The following is a 17,754-nucleotide window of genomic DNA, read 5'->3' as shown; positions in this document are numbered from 1 at the left end:
AATACATTGCTGATCCGTCACATGTTATCCAAGTAGATGATGTACAGGTAAAGGATAATCTGACAGTTGAAGCTTTACCTACGAGGATTGAAGATCGGAAGGTGAAACAACTGCGTGGCAAGGAGATAGCGTTGGTCAGAGTAGCTTGGGGAGGACCAGCCGGTGGAAATGTTACCTGGGAATTGGAGAGCCAAATGAAGGACTCCTACCCAGAACTCTTTGCCTAAGGTATGTTTTCGAGGACGAAAACTTTTCTAGTGGGGGAGGGTTGTAACACCCCATAAAATTCTTTATTTAATTTAATTAATTTTTTTTTATTAAATATTAGAATTAAGTGGAATTATTTGGGAATAGGGATGAAATAAGGCTAATGGGCCAGTGTTGTAAGTAGCAGTTGGGGGGTGTATCAGTTGCAAAGCCCTTTTTCTAAAATAAAGTTATATTTTCATAAAAATAGAAAAGAGGAGTATTTTTGTGAAAAAGAAAAGAACCAAAAGGGAGCAGAGGAGATTGAACGTGAAATTGGGAGAAGAGCAAGTGCGAAGAGGAAGAGAATTCAAGAATTCGACATCGAGGTAAGGGGGGGATTCTTCTCATTAACCTCTATTATGGGATGTATGAATGATTCGATGGAATTTGTATGTTAGGATTTCGAATTGGATTATATGTCGGGTTTGGGGTTTTGGGGTTTATAGAACTTTGATTCAATTTAGGTTGTGAATGATGATTGGTGATGAACAATGATGTTAAACCTGATTAGAAGTATGTGTAAACGTGCATTTTATGTCGTATGTGTGGTTTATTCTGCTGAAATTCGTACTGGTATGATTTGAGAGTATTTGGGAGGCATAGAATGCTGTTTTCTGCAGGTTGGGATTTCTGAAATCACCGGTTCGCGCCGCGTGCACAGGGTGGCGCCGCGAACAGGTGGACTGATTGGCAAGATGTTTTGATACGCACAGGTCGCGCCGCGTACCTGTGTTGGCGCCGCGAAGGCGTAACTTTTCCTCGCGTCGCGCCGCGTGTAGGTGTTGGCGCCGCGAAGGCGTAACTTTTCCTCGTTTCGCGCCGCGTGTAGATGTTGGCGCCGCGTGCTGTGCTGTTTGGACTCTTTTTTTTGTTAAAGTTTAACGATGTATAACTTTTTAACTGTTAGTCTGTTTGATGTGCCGTTCGAACCTAGTGAGACTAATTCAGTGAGATATGCAATAAAACAGTGTTTGAGTTGTGACTCGAATTTAATTTAAACACTTGATTTAATTGGTTGTGGTGGATTATATTGTTATTGCATTGGTTGATGATTATGACTGTTCAGTTGTTTGGTGTTGATGATTAGCATGCGGTATGTGATGCATGCATTTCATAATCATGTTGTGGGCTGTATCCCTTATGGTGGTGGGACAGCGGTAGCTAATTCCCATTGTGTGGAATTGGTGAGAGAAGTAGCCGAATCTTTATGGTGGTGGATCGGTGAGATGGGTTATCCCATGTCTGGTACCACATGCATTTAGTTGCATTGCATTAGGTTGTTGTGTATAATTGTAACATGAATGGAAGTTGTCCAATGTTATGATTTGTGTGTATTTTGGTATGTATGTTGCTATATTATCTGAATATAATTGATTTGGGTGAATAATGTATGGATGAAGTTGTATTGTTTATATACCTATAACATTTGTTAATGCGAACGAAACTCACCCTTACTGTTGTTATTTTTCAGATTGAGGAGTAGCTTGTGTACTTGGTGAGGATTAGCTCGTCAAGTAGTTCGTTAGAGTCGGTTGGGTCAGTGTCATGCTCTGGTCGTGTAACACCGGGAACGTTATTTTAGAATTGGCTGATAAACTTCTGTTTTGTTTATGGTTTATGGTTGCATTTATGAGTCTTCGACTCCAGATGTTTGATTATTCAGTTGTTAAGAAGATTCCGCTGTGTTAACATGCTACCTGAATAATTTTTGGTTTATCGTTCCTTTATGGCATGACATGAATGTTGTTTATTTTGTTGGCGTTGTAATACTCTTCTTCATGTTTTACTCTGATTTTAATGTTAATTTCCGCGGGGTTTAGAAGGGTGTTACATTGTACCGGATCAGGCAACACTTTGTGGTCCAAATTTCTGCATCCTGAGCTCTAGGCTCATACTCGCATTCGAGATACGGTCGCCATATGAACTGCATGCATAAGAGTTATACATTATTTCGGGAAAAAATATTTATAAAAAATACTCTAATAAAAAAGAAAAAGATTAGAGATAATACTTGATGGGGTCCTAGGTGATCAATCAACGTGCGGTACATTGTGATATTTGACCGCGGATTTAGTGTGAAGTCCATTTTTTTCACGCAAAATCTACAACGTAAATATAATGATTTAGTTAGAGTGGAGTAGATCATAATCCACTAATTGTGTATGAAAAATATGGTATACTAAAAACTTACCTCAGTGCATACGGAAAGGTCCAACTGCCATTGTTAACCGGGGTCAGTATGGGCATCCTCCACCACCCCCACACCTGCACCAACAGAGCGCATCCATAGAATGTGCAAGAATCAACTTTTGAGTTCTTGCACAGGGATTGGTACACCGTAGCCAGCACTGCAGACCCCCAGCTATATAGACCAAATCTAGTAAAATTCATTAATAAACGAAGATACATAAAATTAACAGTGTTACCAGTGCTATCTGGGAACAAAACGTTTCCAATTAGCAAGAGTAGGTAGCACCTAGTTTTCTGAAGTATGGTCTCTTGGGGAGACGCATCATCCAACCGAAACTGATCATAATAAAGCCTTAACCTCTTAAGGTTAATACCTTGTCCCCTAGCACCAACTTGTCCCTCTATCAAGTCTATGCCAATTTCCTGAAAGCATAAGGAATTTGCCTGCATTACACGATCATTAATTGCCTTACCGTCAATTGGAAGGCCTAGTAACATATGAACATCCTCCAGGGTGATGGTGCACTCCCCTGTTGGAAGATGGAAGGTGTGTGTCTCCGGCCTCCAGCGTTCTAGCAACGCAAGAACAAATTTGTGCTCAATAGAAGACTCAGTGATGGTGCTAATCGGTCCGAAACCAGCAACGTCCAAGTAGGGTCTTATGCGGTCGTCCGGAGAGATGGTCGAGTGACTACGAGTCCGGAAACGTTGAGCGTTCTGAAAATAATTATGTATGCAAAAAAAATTCAGTTATTTAATCACAGTCAGTTGCATGTTATTAACGTAATACTAAAATACTTACAAAGGTAGCGATGTTCTCGGGGGTTCCTCTGTGTGTATCACCCATTGTTAGGAGAGACATGGTTGAAGGATGAAAATTTGGAATTTGATTGCAAAAGGATTGTTGTGAGAGTAGATGAGTGAAAGTGGTGCGAAATGTGCAGAGTCCTAAGTGGTTTATATACTCATGAGGCAAAAACGGTAACAAGCTGCATGCTGGACATGTCAACACATCCATACGAAACTCAGCAACACACGTGTGTCAACCCTAACACTTCCCAGGATCATACGAAACTCAGTGCCGATCTCATATGTCAGGAGATCTTGCCTCTAATAAGCTCTGATCCGTCTCTGAAGGTCAAAAATATTATCTCGCATATCGTTACAACCTTCAACTACACTCCATCTTACAGAAAGGCGTGGGTTGCAAAAACAAAGGCAATTGAGACAGTCTACGGCAACTGGGAGGAGTCATACAAAATTCTTCCCCGATACCTCAATGCGCTGCATAGTTACGCACCTGGCACTGTTACTATTCTAGAGACACTGCCCGCGTATGCCCCGGATGGAAACCCTGTCCAAGGAAACGGAATATTCCATCGGCTTTTTTGGGCGTTCAAACCTTGCGTACGAGGGTTTGCACATTGTAAACCCATACTTCAAATTGATGGGACATGGTTATACGGCAAATACAAAGGAACCATGCTCATGGCGGTTGCACAAGACGGGAACAACAACATATTTCCAATGGCGTTTGCAATCGTCGAAGGTGAAACTGCGGCGGCTTTGAGTTTCTTTCTAAGGAACCTCCGAGAACATGTTGCTCCTCAGTCTGACATCTGTTTAATCTCTGATAGGCACGCTTCCATAGAGAGTGCTTATAATAATCCAGCAAACGGATGGCATGACCCCCCTTCATAACACGTCTATTGTATTCGCCACATCGCCCAGAACTTCATGCGGGAGATCAAGGACAAACATCTAAGAAAGGCCCTGGTCAATGCTGGTTATGCATTGACCCAACCCACATTCCAGCATTATCGGAGTGAGATTGTAATGACAAATCCAGAGGCAGGTAGTTGGGTAGATAACCTTTCTAGGGAGAAATGGACAAGGGCTTACGACAAGGGCGTGCGATGGGGCCATATGACGACAAATCTCATGGAATCCATGAATGGCGTTTTCAAAGGCATTCGTAACCTTCCAATCACAGCACTAGTGGAGGCTACCTACTTTAGGATGGCTTCACTCTTCTCAACGAGAGGCAGGAAATGGGGTGATGTTAGGCAATCTGGTCAACTATTAAGTGATAGTTGCATGAAATTTATGCAACAGCAATCGGCAAAAGCAAACACTCATCAAGTAACTTCTTTCGACCGATTCAATCGCACGTTCAGTGTGCGCGAGACAATTGACCACAATGAGGGATTGCCAAGACAACAATATAGGGTTCTTCTGGACGAAGATTGGTGCGACTGTGGAAGGTTTCAAGCTTTTCGTATGCCTTGCTCGCACGTCATAGCTGCATGTGCGTATGCGCACCGCGACGCTAAATCACTACTGTCTCCGATTTACAAGACTCAGACATTGCTCAGAGTTTACAGTGCTGCGTTTCCAGTGGTAGCCAAGGAAGATTACTGGCCTGAGTATGATGGAGAGGTAGTTTGGCATAACGACGCAATGCGGCGAAAGAAAAAGGGTCGTCCCAATAGTACACGGATTAGAACCGAAATGGACGTCCACGACAAAATGGAACGAAAATGCAGCATTTGTCGTCAGGTGGGGCACAATAGAAAAAGATGCCCTAATCGTGGCTCGACCTCGTCGCAAGTTTAATATAATCTGTATTTTTTTTACGACAATGTATCAGTTTCGCTTACCACCTCTTGTAACCGTTCATCGGTCTTTCATCAATAAATTGTGCTTTAGTGAAAAACCGATATCGACAACGCAAACATTATTTAGGGTTAGTGAGAATTTTACGAACTCGATTTATCAGACGTTTTTACGAAAATAAAAGACCAGAATAAAAAACGGTGCGCGAAAATACCCGAAACGGGTTAATTTTGAAAAAAAAAGGCACAACACATAGGAGCCAAATGAAATGGCGCCTATGTGTTAAAGCTTGGCCTAATGCGCCAAATCAAATGGCTCACACATTTTTGCCCTAATTTTTAAGGGTTTGCGCCAAATGGTTTGGCTTGTAACCTATGCATGCGCCATTTCATTTGGCGCATACACCTTTCCGGTGTCCCAAACCTAGACAGTTTGGTAAATACCCCGAAAACTTGGTTTTTTCTGTATTTTTTTTATTAAACCTGGTTATTTAAATTTTTTTTCGCATAAATGTATAAATTTTTTCAAAAGTTTAAATTTTTAGCCATTGCTCTATGAAATTAACATTCCAACCCTCAAACTAAATCTATTTATTGGTTCTAACCCTTAAAATACAATTAAAACGATACTACCTAGCTTTGATGTGTCTTTTTTAAGCATTTGTTTAACGTCATTAATTTGACATCTTTTTTCTCTAATTAAGAGGATAATTTATGTTAGAACTACCATAACCTTTCTTGAGTTAATCATATTACCTTTAATTCTTACTTTAGTCTTTGCTGCCGATAAATAAGGAACCTTTGGCCAATGCGAAAAAATTTGATTTAATTCTATTTTTTATTTCTTTATTTTCAACCTAAAGTCTATATACTCTTTTTTTTTATTTTTTTTATTTCTTTATTTTCAACCTAAAGTCTCATTTGTATTTTTTCTCTGAATCAAAATAATTATTTTTTTTATAATATTAATTGTTCTGGACTGGACCAAGATTCGGCCCAATCTACTTTCGGTCCAATTGGACTTAGAGGCCCAAATCATCTCTAAGTCCATAAGGAGCAAACAGTGCTCGGCTCCTTCGAGACCCAACGACATTAATGCACTGCATCCAGTGCTCGGCATAAGGTGCTCCCCACGAGCATCCCACCTGACGAAGATCTATCTCCTCGTCTAGACCCAAGCATGTCAAGCGCGCTCCCAGCGAGCGTTCCCTCCACCGAGGACCCTTCTCCTCTTGGCCCTATGTCGGGGACCATTTTCCTCGTATGGTTCCTTCACATCCAACCCCTCCGAATAATACGGAGTCCACGTAGACCCTACAAGACCGCGTCTCCCTTAAACTTTGGCGTGGTTGACCAGGACGGAGAGCACTCACGCACCTCCGATATTTCCGCTTAAGAATCCTGGCAGTCTCCTAACTGGGCCTGGGTATCCAGTCTAGTAGCGAGATCTTGGCCCAGCGCTGGGGGCTATAAATACATTCTTTCATTAGTGGGTCAGGTATTCATTCTCTTCTAACTTTTAGCTTGTGCTTGCACTCTGATTGCTCGTATTCTTACTTTGGCATCGGAGTACCTTGCAGGTACACCCCCCAGTTTACCGAAAACCCAGTTCCTTGCAGGCCTTGAAGATCCATCTGATCAGGTAAGATCATTAATGTAGCATTTATTATTATTTTTTTACTATTATATCCTTATTTATTAACATTCACTTTATTCAGCTGCTCTATTACCTATGATTAAAAGAAATAATTTAGTAAATGATATTAATTTTATCATTAAAATAAATACATCTAATCATTATTTTAAGAATTGCATATTGTTCAAATAAAACAATTTTTATGAGACAGATAGAGTACTGTAATTGATTTTAGCATTTTAACAAATCTCTTAATAGGAAATTTCTTAATCCACTCTATGTGGTGGAAAAGAACCCTATGGAAATTCGAAAGCGCCTCTCTATTTTTTATATGAATTTTCAAACGCACCCCACACACATACAATTCACTCGTTTTCGTAGGCCCTATTTTACGTCTAAATTTATTACAAAAATATATTTTTGGAAAGTTTTTGAAAAATTAATCTTTACTGCGTAATTATAAAATTGGTGGAATGAGGTTGAGAAACTGACGAATATTGTTTTATCAAAATATATTTTAATCAATTTTCATTTATTTCATGAGTTTAATTATTATGCACAGTCGGTGTAAAATGTTTTACACCATCACTGCATCATCACCATTCAATTGTATTATTTTTTAAAAATTTAAAATAAAAAAATAAAGTATCCAACACAGTGGCAGTTGCAGTGACAAGGTTAGCATCGATTCGATTCTCTCAGTCTCAGTCAGGTTCCCTCATTCGCTTCTCTCTATTCTCCAAAATGATTTTCTTTCATTCCTTACCACCTCACACAGCATTTCTGCAATTCTTATTATTTTCAACCGTTAGTTCTCGAGAAACCTAATTTTCGCATCTTCTCCGATAAATTCACAAATCTATGAGATATTACAAACTCCTAACAAATCTATAATAACCTTTCTTTTTGTTTCGTGTGGATGTTTGAATAAGAATTAGAATAAGAATTTTGATTTATTTAGTATCAATTTGTTCTTAGAATTGCATTGTTTATGTTAAATGTTAACACTGAATAGGAAAATTAAGTGTGGTGGCAAAGTTAACAAATGGCAGATCTGAGTTTGGGAGTTCTAATTGATATTGTTGATGAGGATTGGATGAGAGACACTCTCCCTGCTGATGGTATTTTTTTTCTTTACATTTTTTGTTTTGTTTTAATTTATTTTATTTGTGTAGATAGGTTTTAGCGGTAGTTTAATTTTCAAGATGAATCTTTTATGCATTTTGTTCAAGTAGAAAGAAGAAAGCTAAATTCTTCGGTAAGGAGAGCAAATCAGATAGAAATGAGTCAAATAGTTAGTGGTCGAGGAAGACCTAAAAAAATTATAAATACAATTATAAAGAAAGATCTCGAGATTAAACGGTATGGCATAAGTTGATTAATGTAGTCGTCCCCTCTTAGTGGGATAAGTCTTGGTTGTTGTTTTTGTTGTAAGTTGTAAGTATAAACAAAATAACAATCAAGCCTTTCAATTGATGTTGTTCTTGTTGTGAATATGTTCAAGATGTTTTTTTTTTTGCATTTTGTTTATATTGAAAAAATAAACAAATAAGAAGTTGAACTATATATTGAGAATCTTTTGTTCTATGAGATTAAGAGGCATACACTATCAATATAAATTAGTTTTATATTGACATCCAATGAGAGTCATTTATCTTGCCCTAAATCGATGGGACAGAATGTTTGTGACTAAATCAACAAGTACAACATAGCACTGGTGTGGTTTATGTGATGGACGAAGCATGAAGAGAATGCATGTTTAGGGACAAAATTGGTGATATATAAATTTTTAACTTGATATCCATGTGTTAATCTGATGTGCTGTTTTTACAGATCTTCCACTACCTCCAACACTGGTTGTTCGGACGGATGATACTGAGGACTCAAGTATGTGTCTCAATTCACTTACAAAATCAATTAGATTTGTGGATAATATCTATCTGAAGCTTACTTTATTTAAGTATCGCTTCAATGAAGTTGTGAACTAGCTCCACACTTGTTGATTAAAACTTAATATTACCTGAGATTGAGAAGTTGCAATTTAGTAGATTTGCTTCACTGAAAACATGGTTGTGTTGTGTAAAAGTAAATGTGTGTTTGGATGTACATCTGTACTCTTATAATTTATGAAGCACAAACACCGTCATTAAACGTATTGCTGACACTAACATGCTATGAAACACGGACACCTATAGGAGTAGGCGTGTCGCGGTGTCGGACACGCGTCGGTGTCCGACACTTGTATGACACCCGTACGACACGTGTCGAAAAGTTAGTGAAGTGTCGGAAAAGTCAGACAGGTGTCCTCAAATAAATGATTTATTTTCTTTGCTTCGACACTCTTTAAATCGGTATTCGACACCCGTTTGACACTCATACAACACGTGTCGGACAATTTAGACAAATGTTTAAAAAAGAATTTGTATAAACATGTATTTGAAGCAATGTTATCAATGAAAAATTAAAGACAACAACTTTGATTAGGATATTTTTAACTCTTTTGATAATAAATGGATAAATGAATTTTAAATATTATCATATATGTAGCGGTGTCGGTGTCTTGTGTTTTTTACATTAGCGGTGTCGAAGTGTCCGTGTCGTGTCGTGTCCGTGTCAGAGTCCGTGCTTCATAGCTAACATGTACCGGTAATAATCTAAGAAAATTGAAGTGATTGAAGTGTTCATTTATGTGGGTATCAGGTATTAGTACATGTTGGATACTACAAATCTTCAGTATTAAGTGTCAATGCTATGTAACTTATGTTACTGGATAGATTATTGTTTGTGTGATGGGTCTTTTGTTGGAGGATTGTTTCTGGTTTTCTTGTTGAGTTTCTAACACCATGTGCTTTACTGTTGATCAGATCAGGAAGCGCAGCAAGTTAACGGGGAAGTTTGGCACGATCTTGCCCATGGCCAAGAGTAGAAGTTTCAATTAACTAGTGCCAATGTATCATGCTTAGCAGTAAGTAGATGATATTGCTTCCAGTTACAGGACTAGGCACCTTTCTATGTATGTGATAGATATCAAGAATTTCGGGTTCATTTCTGGTTGTTTGCTGTCTTAAATGTACTCTTTTTATATTTGTGCTTTACATTCTAAAGGCAACATATGCGTAATGATCGATTTACTGTCGTGCATGTCAAATCTGTAATAGATTTTGTTACTAATGTTTATAGTGTGAGTAATGAAAGGAAGGAGATGGAGTTTAAATAATATAATTATAGAACTTACCTGTGCGGACGCACGGATCTTTGACTAGTTATTATTTTAAAGAAAAATACTAGCAGTATTTATTTATTACAAAATTATAACAAAACAAATTTTGAAGAATCACCTCTTTTGATTGGTTATCTTAGTACTCCTTCCGTCTCATAATAAGTGTCTCATTTGCACTTTTTTTATGTCTCAAAATAAATGTCCCTTTAGAAAACCAATGCAACATTTATTAATTTTTTTCACTACTATACCCCTATTTATTAACTTTCACGTTTTTCAACTACTCTACTACCGATAAGAAATAAGGGTATTTTAGTAAATGATATTAATTTTATCATTAAAACCAACACATCCAATCATTTTCTTAAGAACCGCGCAAAACTCAAATATGACACTTATTATGAGACGGAGGGAGTAACAAATAAATGCTACTTTTTGCTTAAAAATAAAATAAAATAGGATGGCTAGTTTTTAAATTTCAAAACTATCATTACATATATCACCCGTCAACACTTGGTGTTTACAATATTTCATCCTTATTCACTCACCTTGTAGAAGTCTCAATTTGTGAACTTCATTAGATTATTTAAAATCAAATTAATCAGTGTATGTTTGGGTCTAATTTCTTTCACCTATTATAATAGTTGATGCAAGTATTTATTTTCTACACTCCAATTTCTTTCAAGCAAATCAAAAAGATAATTTTAAGGTTTGGTAATTTTGTGAAAATGCTTTTATATGTTTTCACAAGAAAATTTTCATTCTGAATTATAAAAAAAATACTATATTCTGCTTTGGTTTTTCTAGCTCTGCTAATAGGTGAAGTACATATAAAAGCATACTTCCATCTTAATTATGACTAGGTATGAGATTTATTAAAAGAATTTAAAAAGATACATATGCTTAAGAGTATGGAATTACATGAGTTTGGAATTTGGATAATACCTTTGTTTTGATGATCAAATTTGCATTATTATCAGCTGTCATCTAAGTTATTACTCAAGGTCTAAAATTGGTCTCGCATTCATAGTCGTCAATAGATTCAGCAGGCTCTCGGATGCACTAGCAATAAAAATTGGTGATAGTTTTCATTTCCCACGTTTTTTAATTATTTTTTTAGAAATGAAATTGTCCAAAAGTTTACTTAAAAATGCGGGTTAAATATACGAATTTTCCTGCTGTCATTAGGGCGACTTTTGATTTTCTCCCCTTGAAGTATTTTTTTTTTGTGATTTCCCCTTATAAAACAAAGATTCCCCTGGGCGATTGGAATCGACTTTTGGTTTTCCCCTCTTGAAGTATTTTTTTTGTGATTCTCCCTTATAAAACAAAGATTCCCCCCTACATGGCATTCATTTTGCTGACCCTGGGCGATTGGAATCTTCCTACATGACATTAATTTTGCTGACTGTGTATTAATCTTCCTTTATTTAAATAATGACATGTCAATATTATTTAGCTTCATATGAAAATATATCTTAAAAATTAATTCTAAGAGGAATCGAACACAGGAACATGCAATCAAATGCCAAACGCCCAACCACTTGATTAACCACTCTTGTTTGTTAATATTCACTATTCATCTCTCACAAAACAAATCTCAAAACCATTATTATGCTCAAAATTACCAAACCTGTAAGAGAAAAACCTAAACAAATATGCTTCATCCAGAATCACAAGATCTCGTCAAATCGATTAGAAGAAGAAACTGCTTATTCTGAATCTTAATGGCTTTCTCATCCGCAAAGTTCATATTCTTGATTACTTCAGATGCATATTCATTTACGTGATAATGCAGTTCTTGTTCAGATTCATCCGCAAAGTGAGTATAATCAACACTGTTCTTGTTCTTCTTTTCTTCTTCATTTGGAAACATTACCAAAATTCGATGTTACAAAAACAAGAATCCACGAATCCAGCCGCCGTACCAAGCCCTTGAACAACCCGTAACCACCGCACGAAACATCACCACCGGCACCAAGCGCCCTTCTTTTTCATGAATTTTTTATATCGGTTTGTTTGCCATGCTTCATTGAGTAATAACCCCATGTTATTTGTTTGAATTGTTCCATATACACCATTTAATTTGACGTTTAAGCTTTAGGGTTTGAGAAGAAAACTTAAAATTAAAAAGGATTGTGGAGGTTTCAACGAATTTGAGGATTAAAGTTATGTTGAGGTTGGAAAAATGAGTTGAACCATATCTTGCGTTTGCATTTTCTGTTGATTTTTTATGTTTGTAAAATGGCCATGGAGAAAAGGTAGAACGGAGAAGACGAAAGAGAGGATGTTGGTTTCAAAAGAAAGATCAATGCAAATCTAAAAAAATAAAACTCAAGAATAATCAATTAATAAAAGAATTTTCAATGCAAGTATAAACAAACAAAAACTGCTAGTCTAGCAGTTGGGTGCTTGACCTCATTGCCAATAATACTCCTGGGTTCGAATTTCATAGGAGTTAAGTTTTGGATTAATAACACTTTTCGTCCTTGTATTTTGATCAACTCACGAATCTGGTCCTTCATTTTTAAAACAGAACAAAAGCAGTCCCTGTACTTGCCTAAAGTATGTGAAACTGATCCTAACCCCCATTTCCACTCCAAAAAAGCTGATGTGGCCAGATTAAGTGGTTGACTAGGCACTTACATGTCATTAATAATATTAGAATTAACATTTCAGAAAATAAAGAAATCAAATTAAAAAAAATCTTTTTAAATTCAGTAACCCTAAATCCCAATCGTATCTTCATCTCTTTCGTCTATCTCAATTTTCTCTGCATCTCTTCGTGCCTCTTCATCTCTGTTGTTTCTCTGAATCTTCTCTTCACTTATATCGTTCATTCATCCATTCTTAGTTCTACCTTTATCACTTCCATGTCAGCTAATTCTTATGTCGTATCCAGCAACAGTTGCGTGTTACGAAGAAGACAGGTTCGCTGCTTCTGTGACCTTGATTCGCCGCTCACTACCTCGTGGACGAAGGAGAACCCTGGGCGGAGGTTTAATGGTTGTGGTTTATACAAGGTAAACACCATTTCGTATCTAAATGGTTGAATTTTATTCTTGTACGAATTTGAGAAGCTGAAGGACCTGATTATGTATACTCGTTTAATGGCTGCTTTTGTATGAATTTCAGTTGCAGGGACGAAAGGGGTGTAATTTCTTCAACTGGTACGATGAAGAAATTCCGGTTCGTGCTAAGGAGGTGATTTTGTCACTAATGAAGAGAATTGATGAAGACAAGAAGAAGGATAATTTGAAGATGAAACAAGATGACAATTTGAAAAAGAAGCTGAGGTTCTGCCAAGGATTAGTTATTTTAGTTGTAGTGCTCATTATGGGATTGATATGTAATATTATGTTGAAGAAGTGTTGAATTAGTTGTCAAGAAGCTGAATTAAGTTGTTTTAATTAGTTGTTAATTGTTGTAGCAGCTGAATTAGATGATTAGAAGCTGAATTAAGTGATGTATGTTGTACTTTTCAAATGTAAGTTGTTGAATTAAGTTGTTCCAATGAATTAGTTGTTGATTACACCATTAGTTGTCATTACAGCAAAAGAATAGTGTTAATTTTCAAAATTTAAACCATAACAGATAAAGAAGGATAATTGTCATTACATAAACAACCATTATATAGCAAAACATAATTGTCATGACAACAATATATGCTGAATTATCATTACACCAAAACATAACTTGATTGTGATCTACTTGTCATTACTACACCAAAATATGGACTAATTTTCATTACAGCAAAATATTAGATTTAACAGTCAAAACACCAAAATAAAAGGCCTAAGTATCATGTAATTTTGAGATGGTTGTGGAGCCTGTGATCCCTGATAAAAAACAACCTCAACTTCATTAGCAGTTGTTTTTTGTTTCTTGTTTTTCTGCTGTCCACTAGAGCTAGCCTTGCCTGTTGTCTTCTGCTTGTTTCCTCCCTTAGGAATCTGCCTGTCAGCAACACTTTTGCCCTTACATGTCCTTGTGTTATGTCCATACTTGTGACATTTTTTGCATTTGACTGTCTTCAATTGTCTTGGCAGCACACCAGGTTTTCTTTGCTCATCATTGGATCCGTTCCTTAACTTTTTTGACCTTCCTGGTGCCCTTCTCATTAGTGGTGGATTGATGTACTCAGTATTTGTCACTGGCCATAGTCTTGGTCCATTTGAGGGTAGCACAATGTGGGAGTAAGTGGCCAGACATTGTGTCTTCCTGCAAACACAAGACACACAAATTATGGATACAGACAGTTTTCACTTTATGATTCAGCTTATGGATACATATAGAATGCAGACAAAAGAATGTACCTATAATAGGTTGACACAAAAGTTTCAACTTGCAAACCATTATACCAAATGCAGACAATAGAATGTTCACATGGTATACCAGTTAAGCCCCACTTACGACAAGCACAAGTCTTTGCTGTCAGATCCACAACATATGTATCTCTCTCTCATTAGATACACTGAACTTAGCCATTTGCTCATCACCATGCCATGTTGCCTTCCACCCCCTGCCTTCCTTTTGTATCCTTCGATTCTTCTTTGAACATTAGGATAGATATCACCATTGTGCCTTTCCAGCATTTTCCTTTGCTTCACAATCCTAACAGTTATATAATGCTTAATACCTTCAAGTAAAGAAATTATTGGTTTTTCCCTAATTTCAAGAATTGCCCTGTTGAATGCTTTACACATATTGTTGACCTGCAGATCACATTGAGTGTAAGTGCTAAAAGTTGATCTTGTCCATTGTTGTGGTTGAACCTTAGCCATTTCAGTGTAAGCATCTGCATTTTTGATTTTTATTCTCTTCATAGCATGGTTCCAATCTGGTACAGTTGTTGCTCTTGCAGTTGTCCACAATAGTTCCTTCATATCAGCTCCTGGGAATCTTTTATTCCAATTACCATAGAGATGCTTCACACACAACCTATGTTCCACATTATCACCTAGCCCTTTAATTACCTCCACAAGTCCCTGACATAACAAACATATACATACAAACAGTTAAGTATTGAAATACATACTTTTAGTTACATACAAAAATATGAAGACAAGAAATACATACCTTTTGATGGTCAAAAGTAAATGAATGTTGTCTAGGGATAAGTTGATTAAGATCTTCCAATAATAGTTCAACAAACCACTTCCAAGAATCTCTTGTTTCAGATTCCATCACAGCATAGGCAATAGGTGTCATTTGGTTGTTTCCATCCTTACCTACAGCTGCTATTAGCTGACCACCATGTTCTCCTTTCAAAAAGCAAGCATCTAATCCAATTAATGGTCTACAAGTTGAGCAAAAGCAACCTTACAAGCCTCTAGGAAAATATAAATCCTTTCAAAGACAAGACCTATTTCAGATGTCCGACATTTGATTATGACTGTGCTGTTAGGATTTGACCTTCTCAACTCTTCAGCATAGCTCCTTAAGTGTGCATATTGCTCACTACTAGCACCTTCTATCAACTCTAATGCTCTATTCTTTTCCCTATATGCTTGAAAATGATTGAGCTTAACCTTCCACCCCTGAAATGCCTCATCAACCAATCCACTAGATTTGATTTGAGGGGTGTGCCTAATCAAAGGTATGAACTTCTTTGCTAGCCACTTAGTTTTAGCTTGTTTATTCCCAGCTGATCTAACACACTCATGATCCTTAGTCAAACTTGTGATTTGCCAGTACTTACTTGCACTCCTTTTAGCAACCAACATATGATATAGACATTTTGTTTGACATTTCACAATAACCCTAATAGCATCATTTTTGTAGAACCATAAATTTGTCTTTGTTTCCATAGCATGATCCCTGACAGCATCCATGACTTTTTCCTTTGAAGTAAACTGCATACCAATCTCAAACCTAACAGCTTCATCATTTTCAGGAACTTTGAAAGTAAGAAAATTCCTTTTTCTGAACAATTTCATCATCACTCTCAACAGGAGTGTGTAAGTTACTTTCATCTTGGTCAGACTCTTCATCAATAGTTTGTGTTTCATTCATGCTTCCACCCCCAACAGGTATTTCACTTGTCCAATCCCATTCTGCTCCATCAACACCTATATAAGAGTCATCTTCACTTTCTTCATCACTTGCAACATAGTCCTCATCTTCTTCACTAACATAACCATCCTGATTATCAGCATCATCCCTAACCCCCTCATTATCAGCATCATCCCTAACCCCCTCATTATCAGCTTTATCCCTAACCCCCTCATTATCAGCTTCATCCCTAACCCCTTCATCCCTAACCCCTTCATCCCTGACACCTTCAGTCCTAACCTCCTCCATAACAACTTCTTCAACTTCTTCATCCCTAATCTCATCCCCCAACGGTCCTTCATCACCAACTTCAACTATATCAGGAATATCAACTACATGTTCAACAAAAATGTCTACTCATTATACCCTTTTGCATCTGGAATTAACTCTAAGATATCACCATCAGTGTTTATAGGCTTAAGTCCAGTCTGAAATGATAGCTTTTGATGCTGGTACCACAAACACTTGAAGTTGGCATATCCAAGATGTAGCACTCCTGCTCTAAAGTCTTTATAGTTCGTAAAATCAACATCAAACGCTTCATCCATCTCATAAACTAGACCCTCAACATTCAATTTGACAGGGAAGAAGATAAATCTACCCCCATGGTTGATACGTAGCCTCAACCTCTGGGGTTCACTTGGCCTACGCATATCACAAACAAAACAAAAAAAACCTAAGCACAAAATACGAACAAGAAAAACCCTAAACACATAGCACAAACAAGAAAAACCCTACACATACCTGAAACAGTACTTTGCATTTCCTTTCGCAGCCATTGTTGTCCTTGATGGAAGATGGAATAAGCACAGAGACGAGAACAAGAGAGACTGGGAACAAGAAGGGTCAGACGAGGAACACTAGCACACTGATTCTATTTGAGGAGATTAGGGTTGATATTTTACTTGTGAATTAATAAATTAATTACAATCAATTATTTTAATGAATTAATAATTTAAATTTCCACATATGCAATGCCACTTCATTAAACATCTGACCACATCAGCTTTTTTAGTGGAAATGGGGGTTAGGATCAGTTTTACATACTTTAGGCAAGTACAACGACTACTTTGTTTTGTTTTAAAAATGAAGGACCAGATTCGTGAGTTGATCAAAATACGAGGACGAAAAGTGTTATTAAGCCTTAAGTTTTTTAAGATTTTATACCAGGAATAGGGGTCACTGAAGATAGAATCTTTGTTTTATAAGGAATGAATCACAAAAAAAATACTTCGGGAAAAACCAAAAGTCGCGCTAATGACATAGGGGAATCGTATATTTAACCCTTAAAAATATAATGAGTTGTAACTCCAATATTTATGGACAGAAATAACCATCTATAATATTTTTTTTTAATAATTTCAAAAATCTGCTGAATGAATAAAAAAAAAAGTGGCCAAGACTACCGGCAGGAGACGGTGATTAAGTGGTCATTTTCTTCGCTGTTACTATAGTCACTACTAACTAAAATAGATTTATTTTACAATATAATGCTTGTTTAGTTGCTTCCTATAATCAATTTTATATTTATAGGCATAGAGTAATTTTCTTGTTGGATACTTATCTTTTTTTTTTGTTTGAGAAAAATCAGGTTGTACTACTTATTAACCAAATGTATTATTTTCAATAGTTTTAGAAATACATTTCTGAAAAAATTTTGAAAATGCATTTTCGAAATAAATTTAATCATAAATTTAGGACGTATCTTAAAAATAAATGAATTATATCTGTTTTTGGTGCGTCATCTCCAAAACCTAGGGACTATTATATTTTTACGAGGTGTTTTAATA

The 17,754-nt window shown here is 36.7% G+C and overlaps 2 protein-coding genes and 1 long non-coding RNA gene across 4 annotated transcripts; 1 reads left to right on the top strand and 2 right to left on the bottom strand.

Moving 5' to 3' along the window:
- The first annotated feature begins 7,343 nt into the window (after positions 1–7,343).
- On the top strand, positions 7,344–9,912 carry LOC131612754 (uncharacterized). Of its 2 annotated transcripts, none has more exons than XR_009287472.1 (3): positions 7,344–7,367; positions 7,706–7,811; positions 9,555–9,912. It is a non-coding gene; the product is annotated as an uncharacterized LOC131612754 (long non-coding RNA). The 2 variants fall into 2 exon arrangements; XR_009287471.1 differs by lacking the exon at positions 7,344–7,367 and adding an exon at positions 7,379–7,402.
- A 4,783-nt stretch (positions 9,913–14,695) lies between these two features.
- Positions 14,696–15,744, bottom strand: LOC131614984 (uncharacterized). The gene is made up of 4 exons (XM_058886507.1): positions 15,326–15,744; positions 14,990–15,209; positions 14,783–14,898; positions 14,696–14,708 (listed from the first exon to the last, which is right to left on the bottom strand). The coding sequence occupies exons 1-4, from the start codon at positions 15,742–15,744 to the stop codon at positions 14,696–14,698; spliced, it is 768 nt and encodes a 255-aa protein (XP_058742490.1).
- A 58-nt stretch (positions 15,745–15,802) lies between these two features.
- LOC131614983 (pre-rRNA-processing protein ESF2-like) lies at positions 15,803–16,340 on the bottom strand. Its single transcript, XM_058886506.1, has 2 exons — positions 16,331–16,340; positions 15,803–16,278 (listed from the first exon to the last, which is right to left on the bottom strand). The coding sequence occupies exons 1-2, from the start codon at positions 16,338–16,340 to the stop codon at positions 15,803–15,805; spliced, it is 486 nt and encodes a 161-aa protein (XP_058742489.1).
- Between the last annotated feature and the right edge of the window lie 1,414 nt (positions 16,341–17,754).

This window comes from Vicia villosa, linkage group LG6 (genome assembly GCF_029867415.1).
Source record: "Vicia villosa cultivar HV-30 ecotype Madison, WI linkage group LG6, Vvil1.0, whole genome shotgun sequence".
Taxonomy (NCBI): domain Eukaryota; kingdom Viridiplantae; phylum Streptophyta; class Magnoliopsida; order Fabales; family Fabaceae; genus Vicia; species Vicia villosa.
This window is presented reverse-complemented; position numbering and strand designations above follow the sequence as displayed.